Source organism: Chanodichthys erythropterus, chromosome 22 (assembly GCF_024489055.1).
Source record: "Chanodichthys erythropterus isolate Z2021 chromosome 22, ASM2448905v1, whole genome shotgun sequence".
NCBI classification, from domain to species: Eukaryota; Metazoa; Chordata; class Actinopteri; order Cypriniformes; family Xenocyprididae; genus Chanodichthys; species Chanodichthys erythropterus.
The window spans coordinates 25687368-25699449 of record NC_090242.1 but is presented as its reverse complement, the minus strand read 5'-3'; the positions used below and the strand labels follow the sequence as shown (position 1 = coordinate 25699449).

General features: G+C 38.9%; 1 protein-coding gene across 1 annotated transcript in view; it reads right to left on the bottom strand.

Annotated features, from left to right (window-relative positions):
- Positions 1–1970: 1970 nt before the first annotated feature.
- The window catches only part of pcxa (pyruvate carboxylase a), a 160250-nt gene continuing 150138 nt past the window's right edge, over positions 1971–12082 (bottom strand). The window contains exons 18-21 of the mRNA XM_067375459.1: positions 11079–11258; positions 6202–6450; positions 5874–6014; positions 1971–4302 (exon numbers count right to left, since the gene is read on the bottom strand). Coding sequence (XP_067231560.1) covers positions 4051–4302; positions 5874–6014; positions 6202–6450; positions 11079–11258 — 822 coding nt within the window. The 3' untranslated portion in view covers positions 1971–4050. The remainder of the gene's footprint in view (positions 4303–5873; positions 6015–6201; positions 6451–11078; positions 11259–12082) is intronic.

Genomic DNA, 12082 nt, shown 5'->3' with positions numbered 1-12082 from the left:
GGGTTAATAAAGGCCTTCTGAAACAAAGTGATGGGGTTTGTAAGAAAAATATCCATATTTAAAACTTTAAATCTAAAATAACTAGTTTCCGCCAGACAACCATACGCATACTGCACAAGTCGACTTGCACTTGACGCAGGATGTAGAAGTATTATAAACTTAGATGCCTCTCAAGAAACAAATAGGGCTGGGCAACAAACTCAAGCTCCTCATCTCTTTTATCGCAATCCTCTGACATTTCTCTTTAAAATTTGTGTCTAATTTGTAACGGGTGTTTTGTTTTGCTCTATCCTCTACGCTTCCACATTTGCCATTGCGTGGGGTCAGAGTTCACTCTTCTGCCACAAACCAATGTGTACGGCCATCTGCTAGTTATTTTACCCATTCACAATCATTATAAATCTTTGCAGAGCCAGGATATTTTTAAATATATCTTTGATTGTGTTCGTCTGAAAGAAGATAGTCATATACAACTAAAATGGCTTGATGGTGAGTAATTCATAGGATAATTTTTAAAGTATAGTTAGTAGAATGTCTAAAGTGGGCCAAAGTTTAACCCTTAAATATAATCATGAGGAACAATGGTTGCATTATTTTTGGACAGTAGAATTGCAGGACTACTTTGATAACGACTGTGGTTTTATTGAGACTCACTGATTTATGCAAAAGGGATGTGTAGGATAGCCCAAAGGCAAGGAGGAAAGGCCAGAATTACACAGAACTTATTAATATTTGGTGACACTGTGGTATTACAAAGTGGCAGGACCATGCTGTGAATATTCATATCCAATTCATCACTGTACCTACAGCCAGGTGCAGACAAGGGTTCCAATACTTTCCTTGAATACATGATAACCTTCTTAAACAGAGCTCTAACAGCCAGAAGGAATGTGGAATAATCTGAAGGCCTTCAGGGTTATAGTGATAAAATACTAGGGAAAGAAGTGAGATAGAAAGAGAGAAACAGACAGGAAACCGTCAAGTCGAGAGAGTGTGAAAGAAGGAGAGGGTAAAAAAAGAGATGAAAGCTGGGCGATGCAAATAGGATTGTGGGATCGACAGGCACGGGCAAGGAACATTGATTTGTACATCTGCTGATAAGACTGCCAAAGTGACTGAATAACTGCGAGATGACACAAGCTAAACTCTCTGATCCTGCTGAGGAGCTAATAAGGACGTAATCCACTGCGTTTTTACAAGGACATATGCCACATTCACACCTACACTTGGGTCATTGTGTTATGTCTCAATTAAAAAACAGCTCTAAAATTAGATTTTATTTAATGCTTCTGAGTCATTCTCCCTCCAATTAAACACCCCCACTGTTGCCATATTTACAAGAAACATCAGATACAAGACTGACCAACATAAAAAACAAACCCTGCAGAGCTTCATCCACATATATCAATCCATCAGCTGAGCAAATCAACTCACCCCGCACTTGCTGCCAGAATAGAACGAGCATATGGATGCACAGGGGAGCTTCATCCATCACTCCTACATTATCCCACAATCCTATACCCCGTTTTGCCACAAGCGCACCAATATGGAGCCATCAGTCAGCGGTATTGTTGGCAGGCTGACTATCCCTAATCATAAGACTCTAAAAAGCTAATGAACTTAATTATTCACATGATAGATCTTGTATTATTCCATCTCTTCCATTATACAGATGGTTTCTCCCAGCCACATGTAGCAGGCAGACGGACAATCAATAAGCAGGGTTTATTGGAGGCATGTGATGTCATCCGCACGTGAGATCACGCGATCGCAGATATCGATTTGAACGGAACCCACTCAAACACTGACTCATTAACGCATCACATAAGGCTATTTTGAACGTGTGGTTTGTGTATTCACATGCATATCGACTCCTTGAGAGCATGAATCGAAACAATTGCATCACCACGTGTTTAATTTTTGATTTATGTGCTAAAATATCAACCAAACATGACACAGGAGACAGTCTGTTAGCTTCCTTTTATGTATTTATTATTTATATATTTTCTCCAACATTTTCGATGCTAAAATAACACACAAGGGTATGGTGCATTAGTATTTGCATGTTATAATTCTCATTATCAAAACAGATTGAAAGAGATAAACTTCACAGAAATAAAGACATTCAAATGGAAAGATAACGAATGCTATTAAAGGCATCAGATCTGAAATGTCACACAGATTAGTTCCAATTCCCTTCAGAACACTCCCAATTTCAAACATAATCTATGCACAGAAATATTTACCCTGTAAATTTCAACAGTTTGAATTAACAATGTGCCAAGTACTTATGAATCAGCAAGGTACGATGCTATATTAAGACGGTGCATGACCCATTTAACAACTTTGATAAAAGCGGCATTGTTGGCAGCATAAAACAAAGCTATGTCAACCACTTCTCGACTCAAAAACTCTCAGAATTGCAGCAAGGGTCACTGGCTTGACTGCACTGTCAGAGCTGATAGCATTAAACGGTTCTCCAGAGATTTCCAGACATCCCCGTCACTGCCCCATATTGATATGAGAATCAAATAAAAGTCCAAAAGCCAACAGGAATCTTGCCTATCACAAGTCCTTAGCACTGTGCTCATGTAAACTAAGATGTATTTGTCAAATAACACAGAGGAACAATCTCAAAAATGACTGTGGTGATGAGATGGATTGTTTAGAGATCCAGTCACAGATGTTTTGTGCTCTATAATCTACATCTAAACAACACTAGCTCCATTTTAATGGCAACATCCGTTTGAAGGGACGATCATCACATTTATGGGCCTGTACAATTCACACAGTTATAACAACGCACTCTAGTCTCCACCATGGGATGTTATGATAACCAATGAGAAAATATCCAAATTGCAGGCTATTGGTCCACATGATGAATTGGTCTACTTAAAGTCAAGATGGTTAAAACCATTTCAGACGCACCCCAATGGACCTCTTTCGCCGCAACAGCCATGTGTCTCGTAGATTTCAGGCTAAGTGCTTTCAATTACTTGAACGCCGTTGAATAAAACCTCTCATTATCTGTTACGAATTATATCAATCGTGTTCAACAAGGGAAATTAAAAGAAAGCTGGAGAATACACCCGTTCAGTGTCATTACAGCAGCCATGAGGCATCTGCTACTAAGGGGAATGTAACAGGACAGTGAAATAAATTTACATTAAGAGAGGAATTGGAACACAAGCACAAGATGATCCCTGGGAAAAGGACATTCCCCTAAAGCCTACATTCAAACTCAATGTCCCCCGAAGCTGCTGTAGAGTCTATAAGTGCTCTTGAATATAGACTCATCGATCCTCGTCGGCCACAATGGGGCTCACTTCAGCCTAAAACACCTGGGTAACTATTTTCCACCTTTTCATGATACACAACTCAAGTGTAAGATGGGGACGGATCTATTCCTGCACTTATTTTCCCAGCAACAAAGAAAGCAAGGACATTGGTCAAAACATTGGGTAAGTGAGACACAGCTTTTTGTCTCGAAATAAATTGCTTTTCGCTTGGTAATTCAAGTAAGACCCTCTCTGACATAAGACTTCTATATGTATATAAGGGAGGGATTGTGCATATGATTTTTTGAGAATTGTTTCAGTTTTTTAGTGCTTTTAGTTTATGTAAACGATCACGATGAAACATCTGTGTGCAATATTTAACGTGACTAGGAATGCAACTAATTAAATCTTGTTCTGTCATTAATTTATTGCTTGATATATATTCAGTGTAAATCTTTTAGTTTTCACTACATTCAATAATACTAATTAAAGACTGATAAGCATTTCGCTGTCAACAGAATAACTCTAGCTCACATCCTCATCACGTACAATTTAAAAAGCGATTGAGGATGACAAAAGCACATGTGACACTAAAGCTTGAAAGTACAAGCGTTTTCTGTAAATATAAGCTCAACCTTATTTTTCCCTCCTTACTGTGTGCTTCTACTAAAAGGTGTTAGCCTCCATATGTAACTCAGTGTGTGTGTGTTTAGCCTTGCAGGGATTGGCAGTGGTGATCTGTTATGTTCCCTGCTGTTGGCCTTCATGATATCTATTCAGTGATTTCCAGAATAAGATCGTCTCCTTCCAGGGTGCTGTCAGCGGTCACGTAGATCTTGGCCACGGTGCCGGAGAGTGGAGAGTTCACCACTGTCTCCATCTTCATGGCGCTGAGGACGCAGAGCGGTTGTCCTTTCTCCACCTGCTGGCCCTGCTTCACTTTCACCTCTATCACCTTACCGGGCATAGGAGCTCCAATTTGTCCACGAACGTCCTTCAGGGCTTTAGGGTGGAAATGCATCTCCTACAAATGCAAGAAAATTGATTTAGGTTGGCGGGGGCGTCGTTTTTATTTACACTGTGGGATTACAAATTTAAGAATCTGTTTAAGATCTGCAGATCCTACATCCTGACCATTTGGCAGGACAAGCTCAAGATACAGCAGTGCCTTTGTCTCTATGATAATGTAAAGGTATGGGCGATACTGTCAGACTGATTGGATTAGCACCTATGCATTTGAATGACACATTTATGCTGATTAGATCATGGCTGGGAAATGTATAGGGAATGGGCTGATTCCTGTATTGCATTTGCATGCTTTGTTTAGATTGTCCACACCTCTACTCTATGTATCCCTCCCCCTTGAATGTATGAACTACCAAGTCACTGCCTTAGAAAGATTTTGGATGACCACAGCGACGCACAGCGTGTTTCTCAATAAAGAGTAACTTCTGCTTCAACACTATGCATGATTATTACCCTCACTTTTCCCAAAAATATATACCCAAGAAATATATCTATGCACAAAAACACACACATCTGGTTTACTATCTTTGTGGGGACTCTCCATAGACGTAATGGGCTTTATACTGAACAAATTGTATATTCTATCCACTTCCCATCACAGAAAACTTTCTGCATTTGTTATGTAAAAAAAATGCATTCTGTATGATTTATAATCTTGTTTCCTCAATTTAGGTGACACGAGTCCCCACGAGTCTGTGTGTATTCAGGTTTAAGCCCCCGCCGAGATAGAAAAACATGTACATGTACACGTACACACACACTATTCTATATATATTCTATCCTCTAACCCTACCCCTAAACACAACCCAAACAAAACAAAAAAACAATTTAGTGTGATTTATAAACTGTTTTCCTCATGGGGACCAAAAAATGGTCTAGTTGACTATACTTGTAATACTTGTATAATTGTACTTTACTATACTTACTATACTTGTGGGGACATTTGATCCCCACAATGTAGGGTTTACGAGCACCACACACAGACACATTCGAAACAAAAGATTCATAAAGCTTCGAAGCTTCATGAAGCAGTGTTTTGAATCAAGCACTAGATATTGTTGAAAAGTCATTCTTTTTAAAAAAATTTTTTTGCTGCACAAAAAGTATTCTTGTCGCTTCATAACATTAAGGTTGAACCACTGTAGTCGCATGATGCTTTAAATGCATCTTTAGTAGCTTTCTGGTCATTTGAAAGTTGAGGCCTTCATTTCTTGTTGGAAATGAAGGCCTCACTGAGGCATCAGATTTTATCAAAAATATCTTAATTTGTGTTCCGAATATGAACGAAGGTCTTACGGGTGTAGAACGACATGAGGGCGAGTAATTAATTGGAAACCCTACAAAAACTAAATAAAAAAAAAAAAATAGAAGCTAAAATTAGAATAAAAACTAAATTAAAAATTTGAAACTATACCTGTCCGGATTCACATGATAAATCAATTTTATTTACATTGTTAATGTATTTTACTTCTTCTAACTGGTTAGGAAACATGCTGTTGTTACCTTCAAGCGACTAGTTAGAAAAAACTAAGTTTCACTAAAGAGGAGGGGAAAAATTCAGAAACATACCTTCATGGCCACGGTGTCTTTGACCAAGACAGATCTCAGCTGACCATTGAGCTCAAAGAACACCTCTCTCTGACCGGCTTTATTAAGGTCTCCTAGAGCCAGAGCCTTGATATGAAGTGTCTTGCCTCGCTCCAACTCAACCTGAGACAGACAGCAGAGATAAGAGCAGAGGAAATAAGGAACTCATGGCTGGAATGTAGGAATGACATTTACAATCATAGATGACAGGAAGATTTATGGCACAGTAACAGAAAATAAAAATGTGATGTAACATCTGTTTAATATTTAAAAATGTTTGATTAAAAAAGAAGGAAAGAAATACTCCCACCTCAAACTCTTCAGCAATCTTGGGTCCATCCAGGAAGAGTCTAGTGTCTAGACAATCCACAGGCCCAAAGGTTCTAGTGAATTCTTTGAACTCCTGGAATACTTTGGGATACATGGCTGCTGACATCACATCCTCAGGGGTGATTTCTTCACCGTGAGCTTCTTGCAGCTGCTTCTCCAAGGCTTCGAAATCCAACGCAGGCAGGGAAGCTCCGGGACGTCCTTCCACACGTGGAAGAGACTTCAAAACCTGTGCCACAAATAAGAGATGAGAGCCTGAGAAAAGAGCAGGTGCCTGAACAGACAATAAACGTATATTTCCTCAGATATTGGTGCCACGCTGTATTTTCAAGCTGCTCGTAAGCGGATGATGTAGAGCGTTCGCAATCCCCCTAAGAACCACACTGAATCCAGGAATATTTATAACCGATCATTACCAGGAGCAGGATTAATCTGTCCTTATTGCTTCATTTAGTTGAATTCAAGAGGCTGAAGAATCAAGCGCGAGTAGTAAAGAATTAAATTTGAAATTATGAAATTCTGTAGAACAAAGAAAGACTTCAGAATACACGCCACAGACCTACATAAAACAACAAGTAAACAAACACTTGCATAATTATGAACAATATTAATGTTACAAAACAGATGGGAAAAAAATAAAAAATAAGGCCAGTGCCACGTTGCTCAAATGTGTTTGTTATCTAAAATATATGCAAAGCAGATGGCCTACTAATTCTGAAAAAGAGACACTGTAAATAAATTAGCTGCATACTTGCATGCGCAGAAAAGCTTTAGCGCGGGTATTGTTCAGTTCTGATGTGAGACACATTTGTCAGGGAAACAGCTAATCTTGCACAGGAATGGCTGCTGGGTAATTGGGGTATTCAAGACAAAAGGAATGACATGGCTTTCCCTTACATATCTCTGACAAGCACAACGCAGCGTTAATGCACTCCAGAGACTGTAGGGAGAAACTGAAGACATACTTCATTACGATCAACTGAATCTCTTCAGTGAAAGGGGTGAAGCTTATTTTGCCCACCACAGAGATATTCAATGACTTGTATTTGTGCAATACTGTACAAAACGGGGTTTTCACTTCTTTCTTATCTCAACCCAAGCCGAGAGGAGACTTAAACTCAGGTTCAACTTATTTTACGGAAATATGGAGATTCTAAATACTCCCTCTGACCCTTTTACCTTACCTTTATCCTAACCTCTGTTCCCATACAATATCTTGATTCCTTATTTCTATCTTAATTCTTGATTCTCTTAAGATTTGAAAAAGTGAAATTTCCTAAGTGAAATTACCATGGATACTAAACTAATAGGAGAGGATTCTGAATATGTCTTCTATTGGTCATACATGCCTGATAGCAGGATTATAGTTAACTAAAACCATACCAAATAAATAAATACAACTTTTTCATTATTTGAAATAAAATATACATCCCTAATCTATAACCCTAATCTCTTTAACCCTACACCTTGACCAACTCCAAATAACTCCAATCTACACGCTTAACCTTCAGTTCTAAATCCTGCTACCATAAACAGTACTCCTAACCTATTTTGAAGAATGTTTCTGTTCTTCAAAAGAACACACTGACTTTCAGTGTATAAACAACAACAGTTGAACCATTTTTCAAAATATCTTCCAATTTTTGAGTTCCAGGGTAGAGAGAAAGTCATTCAGGTTTGAAGGCGAGAAAATGATGACCAAATCTTAAGTTTTGGGTAAACTATCCCTTAAAGGTGCAGTAGGTGATCTGGAAAAATGCCAACTTTAGCCTGCGAACACTGAAAGTGTACGTCCTACCCTCCCTGCAAATCGTCGTCCAAAGCCACGCTTCCTCGAAAACACATGAACGCGCACAGACCAGAAAACCAGAGACAATGTTATTGGATTACATCATGTGTCGTTCGCTGGTGTGGAAAAAAATAAGCAGTACACTGATTAACAGTACTACAATAACGAATGTAAACAACTTTTTGGATGCAGCAAATGGATATGGTGGATATTTCTAACATGACAGCAGATAAAAAACTAGTGGCATTGAAGGAACACCACAAACTATATTTCATGATAAGAACAGCATACCCGCAGTGATGCTGAGGGTATTTTCAGTGGAGGAGGTAACACGACATTTTACTCTTTGTTTGTAGCAAGACTCAAACACAAATGGTCGAAACATCTGGTGGTGGTGGCCTTATGAATCCATGCACCAAAGGGTGTAGATGTTGTAGATTGCTCATAACTTTGTTAGATGTTTGGGTGCTGCTGTTGTTGAGCTAATTAGTAAAGGTACACAAACTGCATATGCTACATTATGCATTACTATATCAAAACACATCAAAATCTAATCATACCATGTACAACCGAATTCCGGAAAAGTTGGGACGTTTTTTTTAAATTTGAATAAAATGAAAACTGAAAGACTTTCAAATCACATAAGCCAATATTTTATTCACAATAGAACATAGATAACATCAATGTTATTTTATGCTATAAGCATTATTTTATGCACAAAATGAGCTCTTTTCAAATTTGATGCCTGCTACAGGTCTCAAAATAGTTGGGACGGGGGCATGTTTACCATGGTGTAGCATCTCCTTTTCTTTTCAAAACATTTTGAAGACATCTGGGCATCGAGGTTATGAGTTTCTGGAGTTTTGGCAGGGGCGGTTTCTTCATTTTTCTTCATTTTTCAATCACATTCAACCACAGAGTTACGCTAGCTGTCACTGCTAGCGCCGAGTCGCGCTCTGTGGAGGACCGCCTCTTTTTGGGCGATTTCAGTCTGGTCGAGATTTGCCCCGAGTGCTCCCATAGACTTCCATTAAAAAAAATTTTTTTTCGAACTGCAAGCACTGCAATGCAATCTCTTTGGGTTCCGGGAGGGCTCGCACTAACGTGCTTTCATCATCATACGTAACCTTAAATTGTGCAAGCGATTGGTGGAAACAAACATACCACTATTAATAATATTTTTTTAAGCTGAAGTGACATCCAATAATTTCCTCAGTGCATATTTACATTTCACAGGTATATTCATGTTAGAAAGTCGAGAAAATATTTCCATTTTGCAGCCAGGTAAAGTGACTGTTAATAGGGTAATCAAAATAATAATTAGTCTGTTCTTTTTTTTAATTTATTTTCATTTTTAGTTTAGTGCCTAATGTGATTTGACCCCCTTTTTTTGCACATAATAAATCATATACTACACAGTTACATTCATGTTTGTTTTTTATAGCCTTCAATATGAACATTGTTTCTAGGACAACCTTGGGCAGAATGTGAAATATTTTTTTTTTTAAATTAAATAGATATATATTTTTTAGATCCCAGCCCTATGACATGCTTTAAATATTGAATTTTCCACTTTTTTGATAAGCAATAATGATACATGATTATATCACTTGAATATTTAACAATTAGCCTATTCATTCCTGCATTTATAAAAAATAAAAAATAAAAAATTTTTTTTGCACCAGCCGCCACTGATTTTTGGTGTTGGAATTTGGTCCCATTCTTGCTTGATATAGGTTTCAACGAACTGCTGAAGAGTTTGAGGTTGTCTTTTACATATTTTTCCTTTATTGTTGCTCTAAAACCTTTATATACCTTTCAGCATTCATAGTGCCTTCCAAAACATGCAAGCTGCCTATAGACCAATGACCATGGGCATCCAATAAAGGTCTTCGGCCTTGCCCCTTACACACAGAGATTTCTACGGTTTCTCTCAATCTTTTGATGATGTTATGCACTGCAGATGATGAGATTTGAAAAGCCTTTGCAATTTGACGTTGAGGAACCTCTGCCCATCTTTACTTTTGAGAGACTCTGCCTCTCTAAGACATCCGTTTTATAGCTAATCTAAATGATCAGTTAACTTAATTAGTTGCTAGATGTTCTCCCAGCTAAATCTTTTCAAAAATTCTTGCTTTTTCAGCCATTTGTTGCCCCCCATGCCAACTTTTTTGAGACCTCTAGCAGAAATCAAATTTGAAATTAGCTCATTTGTGCTCATTTAGCTCATTTGTAAATTAGCTTAATTTGGCCATAAAATTGTAAAATTTCTCCGTTTAAACATTTGTTATGTTATCTATGTTCTATTGTGAATAAAATATTGACTCATGTGATTTGAAAGTGCTAGTTTTCATTTCATTCAAATTTAAAAAAACGTCCCAACATTTCTGGAATTCAGGTTGTACATACCTGTCTAAAAGAAATACTGCAACCATGGCATCATCTTTCTGACCCTTTGACTCCCGCAGTTGGCTCCAGTGTAGAAAAGCAACACACCAATATTAATTCAGGGTTTTAGATCTTTTATGATCCATTTTTTTTGTAGCCCTTTCTTTCTTTTGGTTTTTTTTTCCAGTGCCACTTGTTGTCGGTTCAGAAGGAAAGTAAGGTTGTTGCTGTCATTCTCGCTTTGACTCTGCACAGCATACAAGAAACGCACTGATGACATAAAATGCCTGCTTGAACATGCTGCGCAGTGGTATGCAAACACATGTTGACTGACAGGGAACACATACTATCATTTGGTTCGGTGCGAACGCAATGATTGAACAAACATTTTATGGCCCTACGCCTTCCACAGACGATATACATTTATAAAAATACATTTAGACCGCTTATAGTAATTACTATCAGGATATGAGGAGACTTTCAACCAGTGTAACAAAAAATGTTTCTGAAGAGAATCACCTATTGTAGCTTTAAAGAATGTAATTTGCCACCCACTTATCCTAAAGACCACAGCTGTAAAACATACTTAAATGAATAGCCATACAGCATTTAATAAGGTATCTTGTCACACTGGTTTTATTTCAGCAGCTTGATTGATAAATGCACTGTGCGGGTCATACCTTTGACCTGAAGGGCTCCGGGAATCCTCCGTGGGGGATGCCGATGTGTCCTTGCAGGAACTCTACCACGGAAAGGGGGAAAGACAGCTCATCTGCTCTCTCCTCCACTTCTGCCCTAGTCAAAGCGTTCTGCACCATGAACTGCGCCAGATCGCCCACAATCTTAGAGGAGGGTGTCACCTGAACAGAGGGGATGAGAGGAGAAGGACAGATAGAAGTGAGAAATGAAAAGTCATGCTTGCTTAGGCCTCCATCGATACATCTCAGCTCTCCGCCAGGGTTATAATAGAGGAGACGGAGTGCAGTGGCAAACACAAACATGGCTTAGGGAGCAGATAACATCCACGCCATAAGGACAAAAAGGCAGTAGAATGGGAGAAAGAGAGAACAGAGGCGCTAATGAAACCCAGCGCTAACCGTCGCTTGCTAAGCAGTGCGCCGCTCGGCCTCCGATATTGACAATATTAACAGCAAGGGGACTTCGAGAACAGAAAGCCGACTATCTTCGATCATTTAATTAAGCCCAGGGAAATGAAAAGCAGCAAGGCAAGACCAAACGCTTACAGACGCCTTTGATTGGAGGAGATCAGTCAGAGCCTCTCTGAAACACAACAGATAAGCTTTGCTTAAAGCTCTTCCCAGTTGATCTGTCTCTGGGCCATAGGAGACAGGGACAGGATTATTTATTCGCTCCTTCTTTCTGCCCCCCTTTTTTGCCAAGTTATTTTTATTCAATTTCATCTGGAGATTGAGACGGTTGCAATGGAATAAGAGGGATGAGGAGGAGGAGGAGGAAGGAGGAAAGAGAGAAGAGCGAGCAATTAAATCTGTGATTCAGAGAGGAGCTCTCGGGTCCATGGTGCTCATGATCTTGTGAGCGTGAGCGGATTTCAAGAGTGAGGGTGAGACCCTTTTGAGTGCAGGGGGTGATAATTAAGCCCTATTTAACCAGGGAGAATGTTGCACACAAGCGATTTAAACTGCGCGTTCATGACGGTCAAGTG